This window comes from Tupaia chinensis, unplaced genomic scaffold (genome assembly GCF_000334495.1).
Source record: "Tupaia chinensis unplaced genomic scaffold, TupChi_1.0 Scaffold000317_1, whole genome shotgun sequence".
Classification (NCBI taxonomy): domain Eukaryota; kingdom Metazoa; phylum Chordata; class Mammalia; order Scandentia; family Tupaiidae; genus Tupaia; species Tupaia belangeri.
In genome coordinates this window covers 1,472,194-1,489,069 of record NW_006159810.1, presented here as the reverse complement: position 1 = coordinate 1,489,069, position 16,876 = coordinate 1,472,194, and the positions used below count along the sequence as shown (strand labels likewise).

The 16,876-nt window shown below is 45.5% G+C and overlaps 1 protein-coding gene across 3 annotated transcripts in view; it reads right to left on the bottom strand.

Moving 5' to 3' along the window:
• The window catches only part of VIT (vitrin), a 132,482-nt gene that overhangs the window by 21,810 nt on the left and 93,796 nt on the right, over positions 1-16,876 (bottom strand). For 2 of the 3 annotated variants that reach the window (XM_006151330.2, XM_027772992.1), the window contains 3 exons: positions 16,196-16,240; positions 14,356-14,418; positions 10,451-10,598 (listed from right to left, as the gene is read on the bottom strand). In XM_006151330.2, coding sequence (XP_006151392.1) covers positions 10,451-10,598; positions 14,356-14,418; positions 16,196-16,240 — 256 coding nt within the window. The remainder of the gene's footprint in view (positions 1-10,450; positions 10,599-14,355; positions 14,419-16,195; positions 16,241-16,876) is intronic. The other variant, XM_027772993.1, reaches the window with a different exon arrangement.

Below are 16,876 nucleotides of genomic sequence, written 5' to 3'. Positions count from 1 at the left end.
AATTTGCTGTAGGGCACATGTGCAGATCAGAGAGTGACAGACAGAGAGAGAGAGCAAAAGGGAGAATAAGCACGCAAGCCACTAGGTTCGAGACTTGAACTGTAGTCTAGCACCTTCACCACCACCCTACCCACTGCCCACCCCCATGTTCATAATTTTTAAAATGTTGATCATTAAGATGGCTGTCTTAATGCTTCTTACTTTGTAGAGCAATAATCGGACACCAATCTCTTTCCCAAACTACAAATAGGAGGAGTCTTGTTATTCTTGGTAGTTACAGTCTATAAAGTTGCCAGGAAAACTGAATTAGTAAGTAATAGGCCATTCATTGCTCCTGGTGGAAAATGGAGTTTAGTTCTTAGGAGCCTCTGGTCAGAACAGTTTTAGATTCATATATAACCTTGTCTTACATGTATTTTTCTTTCAAAACATCAAATTTAACATATATTTCTTAAAAATGATTATATGCAGCATTTATTATAATAAAATGTTCGCCGAGAGGGAGTAATATTTTCAATACCGTGGGCAATATGACTATAGAAGTATTTGACTGTGAGCCTCGCCACAATGCTGTCCGCTCTGCTTGGTTGTTATTCTGCACCAGTCGTCTCATGAGTCCATAAGCTTAGCCTTTTCCCATGGCTTTATCACACCCTATAGGTTTTATTTAGTACTTTTTGAAGTGGGCTCACAATTGAATTGGCAAATTTCCTCTCCTTTTTCTGAATGTACCAGGTTATGGAGTCATTAACACTGCACGTACCATCAGCACCTTAACTCATGCCCGAACGAAGCTTACCTAACACACTTATTTTCTCTGGAAGGCATACACAGCCTTCTTGCACTCAGGTGCACTAGACAGCCTTTCAGTACTGTATTTAGAGACCTTTTTATAATTTTTGGTTTTTTTTTTTTAGATTTTTGCTATAAGGCATGTGTGCTCACCAAAGAGACAGAGAAAGAAAGAAAGAAATCACTCCCCAAGGGGTATGATCACACCACAATCCTCTCTCCTCCATTCTTCTCTTGGAATTTTGGGGCGCATGCACATGCACCCAGCGTGAGTTTAAGCTGCCAGGTCTGAGATTCGAACTGTGGTAAACTACATGGGAGTCCAGCGTTGTAACCATGATGCCACCTGTTGGTTCCATTAGGGACCATTTTAAATAGTGAAATCACCAAAGGAAGGCATAAAAGTGTGAAAAAATGTGGTGCTAAACAGACGTTGAAAAGGATACTTGGAAATAGCTGAAGTAAGAAGGTAGAGAGTTGTCTTGTTTGACCTTGGCCAGAACATGTGCACTGGGCAGCTTAAAAGTCATCCCCTCTACCTATGTCCAAAAATGACTGTGAACGTGCCATGGGCATTGATTTGGGGGTGACAAATACATTTTATCAAGTAGATGAATTTGCAAGTATGCAATCTGCAAATCAGGATGATCGCCTGCAACCTACTTGAGAAAAGGCCCTCTCTTTCACTTTCAGATCCCCAGTACCCAGCATTTGGAATGGAAGAGATCATGTGGAATGAATATATGAAAGAAAGAAAGCTCAGATGTCCTCCTCCTCTCAGCTCATCCCCAGCGGAGTTGAATACTTTTCTTCTGAGATCCACTCAGATCATCCTCTGCCTCAATTACACCACAGGCACAGACAAACCCATCTTCAGGAACATCCAGAGGAGCTATTCATATACCTAACGAACAGGTGCTTTTAATTATATGTATTTAATGCTATTTCCTGTAGAAGCTATTGCCTCCCTCTTTAGATTGTGAGGTCCTAAAAGAACAGAATCTCTCGCATATTTACTTATTGATTTAATGGGCCAAAAGTTTGGAGCAGAGGACCTTTGATGCCCAGTAGCTAACATTATGATTGGGGCAAAGGCACACAGCTCATCCATCAAGGGTCTTACAGGCTACTGTGATCAAACCACTGAGACGGATTGCACGTCCTTGGTGATGGCACATCCCCTGCCAAAGGCACAGTGCTCAGTACATGGTAAACACGTCGTCTTGGATAAATGGTACTCCAGGTGTTGGGGACGGATGGTAAGTCTTTGACAGCTCTTAGGATGAGCACATGGGTGAAGAAGCAAGGGGTCACTTGTCAGAGATGGGCACAGGTGATTCCTAATAAGTCTTGGGACCAAAGGCAGGGAAGTGGGATGGAGCTTCATGTTTCCAGACCTCCCTGATAATAAAAGTCATTGGGACACTCATTAAACTAGGTAGACCACAGGCTTCTTCTGGAAGAAATCAATGGGATGCAGGATCATTTGATTGATTGATTGATTGATTGGTTGATTGAGATTTTTGCTATAGGGCACATGTGCTCACCAGAGAGACAGAAAAGAAAGTGAAAAATCACCCCCCAGGGGGCATGGCCATGCCACACTCCATTCTCCTCTATTCTCTCTTGGGATTTGGGCATGCACACACGTGTGCCTGGTGTGAGTGTCAAGCTGCTGAGTCCAGGACTTGAACCATGGTACGCCGTGTGCAAATCCAGCGATGTAACTAACCACTACGCCATCTGCTGGTCCCCGGGATTGTTTTTTTTTTTTAAATAGGATGTAGGTAGTTCTTATCCTTAGGGAAGTGTGAGAACCCCTGGATCTGAGAGAACTTCTGAGGCCCTTCCAGTCTGAAAGCTCCTATTCTGTTAAAATCCCAGAGTCCACTTGTTTACCCCAATAACAGTGTTAGTCACATAAAATGAGCCTCTCAAATGAGTTTTATGTCAGTAGAGGAATATTAGCTAATCATATTCCCTCTTGCAAGAACTTTTCGAAACCGTTTCCTCCAATAAAACATCACTTTATAATCAAATAACCTAACTCTTTAGCATTTCAATTTTACTGAAATGTGATGACTTATGAACTCCGTCAAAGAAATGAGGCATCCTTGTGAGATCAGGAGGCTGTTTCAGGATGACATGCTGGTGGGTGCAGGTTGGCTGGCAGAGTTGTCCCTTGAGGATGTTACGAGGCTCTGATTGAAAATGATTCTGTCAAGGCAGCTAATGAGTTCTGCTGGAGTAGTTATAGCCAACCCAGGGTGCAGTGGCCAGGAACACCCTGCTAGAGGACTTTGAATAAGGAGCCCTCGATGAATGCACACTGGCCTTTTCACATTTACTAGAATCAGAGAAGGGGAGCAATGTCTTATTACCAAGTTTCACTTTTAGGATTTTTTTTTTTTTTTTTTTTTTTTTTTGCTAATAACTATATTTCCTCCCATTCACCAAAAAGAGCAGAAAATTAACCAGTATTACCCTATTCCTGCTGGAGGAAAGGTGGTCCTGTGATCTGTGACCCGATAGGCTCACTTGAACCAACTGGCTCCCAGCTGCTAATCTGTCACCACCTCCCAGGGCTTGGTGAGTGCAGGGGAAGTGGGTGTCTTGGAAAATGAGACTCCCAAGCTCAGATGTGCATCCAGTCACCTGGGGAACTTCTTAAAATACAGATTCAAATTTTGTTGGACTGGAGTAAGGTCTGAGGTTCTGCATTTCCAACAACTTCCCGGATGATATTGTGGGTTGTATTGAATAGCAGCGGTTTAGAGAATGTTCTGAGAATCAAGAAAGTCAATAGTGGGGCTGCCACTGATGAGGAAGGAAGGAGAATAAAAAATCTAGAGAAGTTTTGCTGGCAGGTGGCATGGTGGTTAAGGTAATTGACTCCCACATGGTTGACTAAGGTTCAAGTCCCAGACCCAGAAGCTTGCTTTCTCATTTTCCCTCTCTCTCTTTGGTCAAATTAGAATAATAATAAATAAAATTAAATAGATAATTCTGAAAACAAAATGTTGAGAGAAGTAAGAAGAAGGCTGAGAAAGGGAGGGGATGATGCTCCGGCACCCCTCTGCACTGATCATTTGTGGGGAGATGAGAGAGAGGAGTCATGAGATTCGCCAGAGGACAGCACAGGCCTGTGGGAATATTCATACATTCACTTTCTAGTTGGGCAATAAATTCAATCACCTGGGGAGTTCTAAAAAATAATGATGTCTGGTCTCTACACTCAGAAATTCTGATTTGTTTGATCTGGGCATTGGATTTTTAAGAGCTCCCAAGGGTTCTAACGTGTATGAATGACCATATGCTTCTCCAGAGAGTGAATGTCTCAGGAGGACCCTGGATAAACCCAATGAACACGTGATGGGAGTTCAAGGGGAATCACTGATGAAGTCAAGTGTACAAGTGTAGTTGTTTTGCATGTGCCTCCAGGAGCACTGCACGGTGGGGGATAAGAAAAGCATAAGATTCTTGTGTAAGTTGCATTCACAGCTCACGTGGCCTTGAGACTCTGTCCCTGAGGAGTTCAGCTCACAGGCTTGCCTGTCAGTGTCTCAAAGAGAAGTAGCATAGTGGGGTCTTTGCAACTCAGTGGCTTAAAAAATGCCCAATTATTCATTTACAGTTTTGGAGGTTCAAAATCCACTGTGGGTCTTCATGGGCTAAAACTAAGCTGTTGGCAATGGCCCTTAGGCCCTGGAGAGTTAGTTCAGGCAGATGACAAGTGTTGTTCTGGGATTCTGCTAGTTCCTCTAAAGGTAGCGGAGACTGGGGAAAGGGATGTCTTGAGAAGTACAGTGGGCTGAGTTGAGAGATCCATGTTCCAGCCACTGTGTCCACTCTGTACATGGGAACCTGAGCTATCTCCCTCCCTCAGTCCACTGCCACCTTGGGGAGTTAGCGATTCTCAACCTTGACTACAGATTGGAATTACAAATTAAAATACTGACTTCTTGATCTCATCCAGATTCTGGATTAATAGGTCTGGAGTTATTTTTTCTAAAAAAAAATTTTGGGGGGGGGGAGAGTTTTTTGCTATAGAGCATGTGTGCTCGCCAGAAAGAGACAGAAAGTGAGAAATCACCCCCCGGGGGGATGGCCATGCCACAATCCCTTCTCCTCCATTCTCCTCTCGGGATCTTGGGCATACACGCCCATGGGCCCAGCATGAGTTTAAGCCTCTGGGTCCGGGACTCAAACTGTGGTTGACCACATGAAAGTCCAGCAACATAGCCATTATACCAACTGCTGGTCCCAAAAGGTTATTTCTTAAAAAAAATTTATCCCTTCCACAAACAAGACAGAACCCTGGGGGTTAAGGGTGCTGTCACCACCCCCAACTTCAGCCAGCCCTGGATCGTGTTCCTAGCAAACTCAGAGAGGTCTTCAGATGCAAACCCAGAACTTCCCATGTGGATCAGCCTGGGAAAGTATGTGTTACCGTTGCATTACCATCTGGTCTCCTACATCAGTGTGTTTTCAAAGCTCCCCAGTAGTAGCAATGGGGAGTCAGGGCCCAGACAGCCCCTTCCTGCTCTGAAGTCCATGGCCAATGCTGTGATTCGCATCTCCTGTGGCCCATCCCCTTGTATCTCATGCCTTAACCCCTCTCAATCCCTCTTTTGCTGCAGACTCTGAGTATGCCACAGGGTGGTCTGTCCACCAACATGGTGGTGCCCACTTTCTTAGTTTCCTATCGCTGTTCCATGTACTCAGTGGCCTACACAACACACACTTAATAGTTTATAGTTCTGGAGGTTCAAAGTCCATCCTGGATCTTCCTGGGCTAAAACTGAGCTGTGGCAAGGCTGTATTCCATTTTCAAGGCTCTAGGGAGAATTTCTTCCCCTGCCCTTCCAAGTTTCTGGAGGCTGCTGTGTTCCTTGCTCGCAGTCCTTCCTCCACCTTCAAAGCCAGCGATTCCATAGCTTCCTGACGATTCTCCCACAGTCATGTCTCCCTTTGACTGGCAATGGCTGACGAAGGTTTTCCATCTTTAAAGACTCGAATGATCAGATTGGGACACCTAGATAATCCTGGATGACCTCCCCCATTTTACATACGCCAAGTCCCTTTTTCTTATTGAGGCAAAACATTCATTGATGCCCGGGCTTTGGATATGAATAATTTGGGGGGTCGTTATTTTGCTTAACACACCAGACTTGACCTCTCATGTATTCCCTCCACTCTGTACATGGCAGCTCTGCCGATCTAGGGAACCTCTGAGCATCCTCCTTGCATGCTAGAGCAGGAAGGGATGGTCAGCGGAGTGCATGACTGTCAGTCTGTGGCAGGGCCCAGACAGCCCCTTCCTGCTCTGAAGTCCATGGCCAATGCTGTGATTCGCATCTCCTGTGGCCCATCCCCTTGTATCTCATGCCTTAACCCCTCTCAATCCCTCTTTTGCTGCAGACTGAGTATGCCACAGGGTGGTCTGTCCACCAACATGGTGGTGCCCACTTTCTTAGTTTCCTATTGCTGTTCCATGTACTCAGTGGCCTACACAACACACACTTAATAGTTTATAGTTCTGGAGGTTCAAAGTCCATCCTGGATCTTCCTGGGCTAAAACTGAGCTGTGGCAAGGCTGTATTCCATTTTCAAGGCTCTAGGGAGAATTTCTTCCCCTGCCCTTCCAAGTTTCTGGAGGCTGCTGTGTTCCTTGCTCGCAGTCCTTCCTCCACCTTCAAAGCCAGCGATTCCATAGCTTCCTGACGATTCTCCCACAGTCATGTCTCCCTTTGACTGGCAATGGCTGACGAAGGTTTTCCATCTTTAAAGACTCGAATGATCAGATTGGGACACCTAGATAATCCTGGATGACCTCCCCCATTTTACATACGCCAAGTCCCTTTTTCTTATTGAGGCAAAACATTCATTGATGCCCGGGCTTTGGATATGAATAATTTGGGGGGTCGTTATTTTGCTTAACACACCAGACTTGACCTCTCATGTATTCCCTCCACTCTGTACACGGCAGCTCTGCCGATCTAGGGAACCTCTGAGCATCCTCCTTGCATGCTAGAGCAGGAAGGGATGGTCAGCGGAGTGCATGACTGTCAGTCTGTGGTCCAAGAAGACTAAGGAAACACAACCCAGTCCAGAATCCTGCCCTGCCTGAAACAGTGGGCAGCTGGCATAGACCCAAGAGCAAAGAAAAGTATTTCATTATACATGGAGAAAAACTAACATTTTGCTTTATTCCAAAATCTGTTTTCCAATTTTGATATCCCAGGGTTGAATGCAAAGTTCAAAAGAACATGTACAGTTCTGTCCCACTTATGCTGACATTGGGGCCTCAAATGAATGCACACTGAAGGTGTAGAGAGCATTTAGCACCTGTGGGGTCTGAGCTGCAGCCGAACGCAAGCTGTGTGCCCATATTCATTCTGTTTACTGGAGTTCCCCTAATCGCTGCTTGCTCTAGCTGTTCTTTCCTTCAGCTTTTTAGTGTTCTTGTTGGCATCCAGTGCAATTATGAGCCTGTTGGTTAAACCGTATAATTTTAACTTAGAACCTGTGTGCAAGACAAGGGCTTGATCCTGGATCCTCGTTTAGTCTTCAGGGTGGTGGAAGCTTTCTTGGCAGATGAGCAAAATCTTCACTTAGAGGGCAATTTTGTTTGACACTTTAGGGATTAACTCCAGATTCATATTTGTCCCCTGTCCCTGGTCATGCATTTAGCTGTGTTTTCTTGAGAAAGACACTCAACTTCTCTGAGTCTATATCAAAGACCAACTCTCTTACTGGAGGTGTGCAATGGTGTGTTAGGAACATTGTAGTTCATGAGAGGTTAACATGATTGTGGATTATCGACCTTCTAGGCGGGGAACATGGGAGAGGGAACATGCGAGCTCCAAAGTGGTTCAGATTTCCCTCGAGTCTGGATCAGAGGTAAGAACTCAGCCAGAGCCTAGGAAAGTTACAGAGAAGTAGAGACGAAGCACCTGGCAGAGGATGCTGGGCTGCTGAGAGGCAAATGCAATGAACCTCCTCCCTATCCCTTCCCACCCCACTCCCTTCCTCTGTATGTACCAATAACATTTGATGAGGGAAGGATTGAAGGGAGCCTCCTGGAAGAGAAGCAGGACAACTACATTCGAGAGCGATTTCAAGAGCTGGATACATGCGTCTTCCCTTCAGCTGCCTCACACCCTTCATAGGCTCCCCTCCAATTTATTTTGTTTCCCACTTTCCACAGACAGATGCATAACCTCATTGTGACCCAATTCATATGGGTCGCCCCACCTAAGGACCCCAAGGCTGAGAGCAAGGGGGAGGCCGTTCATCTAATCTGTTAGTCCAGCATTCACCGGATGTCTTCTGAACACAGAGACGGTCACTGAATTACAGAACGCCAGGGCTGGCAGAGCCCAAATAAATCATCTGGTCTGACCCCGCACTTTACAGATGGCAGCACTTACACAGAGAGGTTAAGTGACTTGCTTAAGGTCACACAGCAGAGCTAAGGCCAGAATTCAGATAGCCTGCTAGCGGTTCATTGTGCTTTCCACGCCACCCCGATGCCAAAGGAGGGTGAAGATGATGGATTAGTTTATGTGAGCACACAGTGGAGGACAAGCTCACATTTCCCTTCAGTTCTCCAACTAATGAGGACTTGGAGAGAAAAAGGCAGGCAGCATTGGGACTTTCACAAAGTGAAACTGGGAGCTGTGGAGCTGAACTCTTTCTTGCAAATGGTGATCACATTAGGAAAATGTGGGAGAAAACGATTTTTTTGGGGGGAGGGGCGAAAGGAATCTTTATTTGTTTCCCCCCCTGCTATATTTGTTCTTTAAGCCACGTTTTCATCGGCCTGCAATACTATTCTCATGCCATTTTTCTTTTTCTGGACATATTTATCACCTTATTTTCTCATTACACTATAAACCTCAGTCTACACAGCTTTGAAAGCAGCTATTTTTAATGCAAGATAACACGCCAAGCTTTGAACCCACCAATAAAATTGACTAGGGACATCCGGCATTAAAACGCTTACATTTCCTCCCCAGAAAAGCCCGCTACCCATTTGCTATCTTTAAAAAGTAACACAGGAATAAGAATGGGTTGACATTTGGAAAACAAGAAAACAATAGCCAAAAGTATTTCCCTTCTTATTTCAAGGCAGAACCTCAAGATAGATCATTTGACCCTGCGGGGTAGCATCTGCAGCCATTGGCTATTTTTATAATAATCAACTCTGACTACACACAAGTACCAGTTAAGTAATCTACCGATTTTTCCTCAGAGGAACAGAAGATAGGACAAGATGTGTGATTGGCATTTAATTCTAAAAATACACACATTGTAAGTTTTAAGACTATAAAGCATTTTTGTTTGTTTCTCTTGACAACTGAAAAATAAATATTCCAGTGTCTTCGATATAACATAATAACCTCAGTTACAATGCTGCCCTGGGAAGCCCTTAGGAAATCTTTGAAGGGGCTGGGGGAGTCCCATGGGTGTTGTCAGGTATAGGTAACTTTACTTGTGATAATGATAATTATATGGAGGTTCTTGGTCTAAAGACCACCTTTTTAAGGTGTATGTATAAATTAGGGATTTAGGCATACTTGCTCTTTGATCATTTCTATCTGTCAATATTTGTATATTCATTTTAGGGAGAAACCTATTCATATCTGAAATAAAAGGGACTTCTTATCCCAAATAAAGGAAAGGAAGATTGAGAGTGGATGTCAACATGGGCCCTCGTTTTCTACCCTAATAAAACAATAGAGCAAAGTGAGAACAGTTTGGTCTTCCTCACAGCCTGCTGAGATTTTCCAGTATCAGTGCGGAGGCCCCAGGTTTTTAGAAGAGATGAAGTACAACCCAAAGCACTATGTTCTTTTTCTGGGGAGAGGTTTTTGCTGTAGGGCATGTGCACTCACCAGAGAAACACAGAGAGAGACAGAGAGACACACAGAGAGAGACAGAGAGACACACACAGAGAGGCAGAAAGTGAGAAATTACCCCTCCAGAGTGAATGGCCACACCACAATCCCTTCTCCTCCGTTCTTCTCCTGGGATTTTGGGCACACACATGTATGCGCCCAGTGAGTTTTAAGCCACCGGGTCCAGGACTTACACTATAGTCAGCCATATGGGAGTCTAGCAGCGTTACTGCTATGCCATCTGCTGGCCCAGCACTCTGCTCTTTAGGCTTCTTACAGGTGAGTAGGCTGCAGCCCAGGGTGCGGCCCCTCAAACAAATGCTCTTCAAGTCAGGAACCGGAGGGAAGTCAGTGTTCCTGATCTCCAGACGAGGACTCTGATGATTGGAGAGCTGAGGGCCTAGCCCAAAGCCACACAGTTTCTTAGTGGCTGAACTAAGACTTGCACCCACCCCTCCTAATTCCCAGCCCAGTACTCTCTGCCAATCATGAGCACAAATGCCATTTACTTGCAAGCATTTGCTAATTTATCCTTCCCTTCAGGAGGTCTCAGATTTCTTCAATGGCATTTGGATTTCTTCACCCCCTCCTTTTTTCATTTACATTTGCATTAGTTAAGAGAAGAAATTGTGCTCTCCCGACATGTTGGTGTTTTTTTTTTTTTTTTTTTTTGCATAAAAAAAAAGAAAAGAAAAGAAAAAAAGAAGCATGCAGTGTCATTTGGTTTCTGGATTTGGGACATTAACTGCACTTACCCGTACTGAACAACACCCATCAGTGGACCAGCAGGGCCAATGTCAAGAGCTTGGGCAACCTCCTCCAGGAACTGTTTCTGGATTCGGAATCGACGTTTTCCAATGCCAGAACCTCCATCAATTAAAAATGACAGATCGACTTTGCAGTCTGAGGAATGGAAAAAGACTCGGTTATTCTGGTTATTTCCCACTGTGCTCACCTAGCATCCTCTAACTTCTTTCTTTCTCCACTAGGACACCTGAGATCCCAATGGCAAGGAAGTGAAGAAGAGGTCGTAAGACAGAGTACTTTTAGTCATCTAAACTCTAACAGAGTTTCCCTGGGCACAGAGGCCCTGCTGGGCCAGTACTTATCTCCACCCCCGTTTTAGAATCCGATGAACCAGCCACTTTCATTCGCTTCAGGAGCAGCGATGTCCCAGTCAAGCTCAGGAAGGCTCTCCGGTGGTGTCCAGGCAGGAATTCAAGTCTGAGCCTCAAGAGCTTGTAGCCTTTCACTCTTATTTTAACATTTTAGAAATATGTGTTGGGTTTTTACAGGGTGTGACAGAATCTGCAAAGTTAGTGTTGAGGGGCAGACAGGAAGTGTAGAATAAGGAATTGACACCAACCTTCCCTTCTCTGGGAGAAGCAACCAAAGGAATGATGAACACAGATCTGTCTACACAGTTTCAGCACCTGGATGTCACTATCTTGGTTTTCTTTCTTTTAGTTGTGAGACAGACTAGACAGTCGTTCTAGCTAAGATCCCTGGACCTGTGTGAATATATGAAGGTTACTATGGAGGTAAGGGCTGCAAGCTATTTTCAACCTCTCAGATGCTAATAGGAATTAGCAAAAAGCCATCCAGGCTAATAGGAATTAGTGTTGTTGTTTGTTTGCTCTTGACAGAAATGATAAATTCTTAGTCCATGCTGACCAGAGGTTCTTACTGGGAGCTCTCTATCCCTTTGGTTAATAAAAAATGAAGAATCCATTATTTAACAATTGCAATTTGGGAGACAAAAATATTTTGAAACAGAATTCCATGGAGAAAAGAGAGAAAAAGTAAAGTTAGGAGTTTCTGGGCTGGAGTACCCAAGAGGACCTGGGGTCAGCGTCGCCCTTGGGGGTGGCAGGAAACAGCTGCCGGACAACTCTACACCCCGCGTCTGTCTACATGGTCCACCATCGCACAGGCTCTTAACGCCACACAGCTTCTGTGGGTACGGAGTCTCCCCATTCTGCAGTAGAAGTGCCATAGACCGAGGGGGTTGTTGTCATTTTGATGAAAGCCATAAAGAAGTGAAAGTAATAAAGAAATATGAGTTGATCAAGTTTTAAGCAGAATTATTATTATTATTTTTGAAAGAGGTGTTTGCCTTAGGGCACATGTGCTTGAAGGAGAGAGAGAGAGAGACAGTGGGAAAGTGAGAAATCACCCGGCAGTGGGGATGGCCATGCCACAATCCCTTATCTTCCATTCTCTTCCTGGGATTTTGGGCACATACCACATGTGCCCAGCATGAGTTTCATGCCACCAGGTCTGGGACTCAAGCCATGGTTGGCCATGTGGGAATCCAGCAATGTAACCACTATGCCATCTGCCTTCCCTCCAAGCAGAATTATTGAGCACTTAATTGATGAATGCTACCGCAGAATTGGTGAACCAAAGAAAAGCTGTATCTGAGAATGTGTTTTATAATCTTGCAGGGAGTGGGGCACAGTAGTCAAAACCAGAGGAGCAACAGGAGATGACTGGGACATCTCTGGGGCTGGCAGACTCCACTCCATCTGGAATCAAAGCACTGGTTTGTGCCTGGGCTCATTAGCAGAGCTCAACAGCTTTTACCGCCTGCTGCCTGCCAATTCTTCCCGTTCAGCTGGCTTCTGTCCTTTGCCACCCTCAAACTGCCTGTACCCAAGGGTGACCTTTTAGATGAAGATTAGAAGAATCAAATAAAATTTAGAGGTGGACTTGAAAGATACCACTAAAACCTGGGGTAAAGCAGGAGAGAAGTAGATGTTGTACGGTTGTTATGTTCTCGGAACAGCCCACTTGGTTCTGGGTCTGCACTTGCAATGTGACTTTCTTGACAGCAGGTGGCAGTGGTGCCATTTAGGGCTCGCCACCCACCTAATACCTAAGGTTGGCTGGAGGTTAGTTCTGACTCCCAGGCTTCGCCCAAACCTATAGAATTAGATGTGCACTTTAACAAGCTCCCCAGGTGATTCGTGCACTGTGAAGTTTGAGGTTGGGGTTTTTCTTCCAGATGTCAACAGATTAGTTCAAGATGCCTTTTACGATACACACTTTTTTGGGGAGGAGAGGGGGATAACTGTTAATAAGAACTAAAGGGGAAGGGCCAATAGGTGGCATGGTGGTTAAGGGGCTGAACTTGCACACATCCAACTGCAGTTTGAGTCCCAGACCTTGCAGCTTGCTTTCTCATTTTTCCTCTCTCACTGTCTCTCTCTGGTCAATTAAAATAATAATATAGCCACTGAGGCCAGCTGGACTCCCATGTGGGCAACTGCAGTTCAAGTCCTGGATCCAGTGGCTTGAAACTCATGTCAGGCATGTGTGTGTCTGTGCCCAAAATCTCCGGAGAAGAATGGAAGAGAAGGGATTGTGGCGTGGCAATTCCCTCTGAGGGGATGATTTCTTACTTTCTGTCTCTGTGTGTCTGTCACTCTGGAGAGTGCATGTGCCCTTTAGCAAAAATCTCTCAAAACAAAATAAGCATAATACATAAAATGAAATAATTCTTTTTTTTTGGGGGAGGGAGAGAGGTTTTCGATATAGGGTATGTACGCTCTCCAGAAAGACAGAGAGAGACAGAAAGCGAGAAATCACCCCCCAGGGGGTTGGCTACGCTGTAATCCCTTCTCCTCCATTCTCCTCTCGGGATCTTGGACACTTCTCTTGGGATTTTGGGCACACACGCACATGTGTCTAGAGTGTTTTAAACTTCTGGATCTGGGACTCAAACCATGAACCACTATGTAGAAGTTTAGCGATGTAACCATTATGCCATTGCTGGTCCTGCATCTTTAATTTTTAAAATGTCTTCAGGCGTTTCAGTCTGTGGGTGGCTGACTGGTGGTAACTTTATAGGAGACTATTCAAATGCTTTAGTTCTGTAGCTTGTGAGACACTACCCTATACTGGTTTGCCTTTTCTGGTTCCCTCTTTCTGGTAGCCACAGGTGGCTTCTCCTCCACCTAGTGGGATTCTTCCAGTTTAAGTCCTCTGTCTTTTCTTACTCTTCCCTACCTCCCTGGGGCACGCTTTCTGTCTCAGCCCTGGTTTTGAACCACAGCTCATTGTCATTCAACTCTAAATTTTGGACTGGGCTGTTCCTTTTGAACGCCAGATCTGGTGCTTGTCTATCAGACCAAATGTCTCAGAGAAAATGACGGACAGAAATGATCTCCCTGCTCCTGGCCTGCTCCATTCCTGATGCTCATCTTGCAGTGTGATTCACCCAGGAATTTCAATGTCTAACTGCCCTGTCTCTCATACCTCTGCTTCGGTCCTCTAAATTCTGCCTTTTTACAATCTGCCTATCTCTCCCCATTCCCACCTCCAACTCCAGGCTCTGGCTACCACCACCTCCACCAGAGCACCGCCCCTGAAGACCAGCCCATCTCTTCCTTTCATCTGCCCTGTCTCCCCATTCCATCCCATTCTTCACCCTGTTGCCATAGCGATGTATAAAAAACTTGATTCTCTTCCCCTCACACACACAGGCAGTTTAAATCCTTCAAGAGCTTCCCTTTCCCCCTCGAACAAAGTGACAGAAGAGAGGCCATGAATGGATGCAGGGTAGGAGGCAGGCTGCGGAGGAGTGAGTGGGCAGAGAGGAGAGAGAGCAGATCAGATGTCAAAGCCACCATGGGTTTCCAGTTGTCAATTAACTTACTTGGGTCTCCCTGGGATACTGGCTCCAAAGACTGTGTGCTTAATTCTTCGTTTGGAACAAATCCTGGAAAGAGCAGTAAAACTTTTGGTGACTTAAAAGCATGGGAAGCATTTGGCTTTATCCCAGGGAAGGGGACAGGGTGGATATTCACGCCCAGCCCAGGGCGGCTTGCAGCTAACTGTGCTCTTCTTCACACCATCCCCCTCCTGAGAAAAATAGCGATACATATTTACTGACAGCCTACTAAAGACACAGCCCCCTGTGGGTGCACAAGGTGATTTGAAATCAGGAGACCTGAGTTATACTCCCATTAACTTGTTATTTATTTTAAGAGAGATTTTTTTTGCTATTGGGCGCATGTGCTTGCTGGAGAGACAGAGAGAGACAGAGAGATTGAAAGCAAGAAATCACCCCCTAGGGGAGATGACCACATTGCAATCCCTTCTCCATTCTCCTCTTGGGATTTTGGGCATGCAGGCATATGTGCTTGGTGTGAGTTTCAAGCCACTGGATCTGGGACTCAAACCATGGTCAACTATGTGTGAGTCCAGCGACATAACCATTACACCATCTGCTGGTCCCCTCAACTTATTCTATCTAGCTTCGGTTTCCTTATCTGAAAGTATTAAGCACTTTGCCAGTGTAAACTATCCCTCTGTGAAATTCCCAAACTCCTGAGGTTAGGGAATGCATCTCATTCATCATATAAACCTTCCCTGGGCCCAGTGAACGTAGCCCTGTCAGCAGTTGGCGACTGAGTCAGTGGAAAACAATGAGTCCGACTCAAGGAGGACAATCTAATGAGGGTTGATGTAGATGGACCCAGATAAAATAACTCACGTAAGGGCGTCTCAAATGCAACCTCGTCCCCCAGCAGTTTGGACCTCTGAGACTAGAGGTCTACATGCAAAAAATGTCATGCTTTGAGAAACTCTAAATCAAACTGGAGCCTTGAGAGAGTTTTCTTTAAGCCGTCTTACATGGGAGCCAAAGTCTCGAGTATACCATTTAGGAAAATAAAGACAGTGAGAATCTTAAGCTTGGTGAGCCCAATCGGTTTTCCAGGCAGAGCAACTGGTAGTGCTGGAAGTGAGTCTCCACGTTTTTCCAGGACGCCCAGAAGTTCTGGGATTCTCTATGGGAGGAAGATTCTGGGGATTCTGCTTGCCCTTGGTTGAGATGAGCTTTCTCTTGGCTCATTATGTTTTCCCAATTTGCAAAGCAGATGATTTCATCTTTCCATGCAAGGTCAGCTAGCTCATCCCACTTCCTCACATCATTTAAAACATTCACTTGGGTGTCTGACAGCATTTCCCAGCCAGGAGCCTCTCAGGGAAACACCCTAAGGCACCACCTTGGAAGGAGGGGGAGCAAGGCCGTGTTCCAAAGCTGAGTCCTCTCATCTGCCTCAGACTCCTGCCATAAAAATCTTCCCTCGAATCAAGAGTGGGAAGGTCTTGTTGGTTGTTGGAGTTTCAGGCCCTTAATGCAGTAAACAGCATTTTTGTTTATGGGAAGAGAAAGCCTGGATATTATTTTGCAAAGATGGAAGGGTGTGCGGCCAGATGGAGGGGGAGCGACACCATTTTCAGGGTGGGGAGCCAACTCCCTACTGGCTTTTTGTCTTCATATTTACAGTTCTCTCTTTTGTCATCCAGGTATCTCCTTCCCCGGGGCCTTCCTGGGGAGGTTCCAGTGTTCCCTTCCTGCAGTAACTGGACCCTACTGTGCGGGGAAAGCCTTAGAAAGGACGCCCTGGGCGAGCTGCTTATTAGACCCCCAGTCCTATAATCCCGTGACTCGATCTAGTCACGGCCAAGAGGCTGAGCTGTGTAATTACCTGCGTCTAAGAGGACCGATCCAGGTTTCCACAAGTCCATTTCTCCTGAGTTTCAAAATTAAGAAGAAACAAACTGGTTACTTAAACCAAACTAGAGGAAGTTGAGTGAGCTGCCAGTGTGACAAGGTTTTCCAGCTGTGGCAGAAAGTTCAGCAAAGGACCAGGATTCTGGGTGAAGCCCCTGAACATCCGTGTGGCTTTCCCCACCTAAACTCTTAAAGCTGAAAGCAGAAACATCTTTGCTGCTTCCTTTCCCTAGGCACCGAAGATCGTGGAATAATAGGAATCCCGGGGTTCACAGGACCTAAAAGCTTATCCAGTTCACACACACACACCCCCGCCCTGATCTGCTTCTTCAACAGTCCTGTCAAAGAACGGCTGGCTGGTGTGGGGGTACCTTCAGAGGCGGTGCATTCGCTACATCTCCCACCAGAGTAGCGCCCTTCTTGGACTACTGGGATTGAGAAAAAAAGCTTATTGATCTGAAACCTTTCTCCATCCATCCACACTTACTACACTCCTACTATATGCCTAATATTGATTCAATTCTCTTCCTCGGATCTACAGAGAACTAAGCCAGCCCCTTCAGGGAGCAGGTGATCCACGTATTTCCTGAGATTCTGCTTCGTGTTTTTTTTTTTTTTTTTTTGGAGAGGTTTTTGCTATGGGGCGCGTGCACTC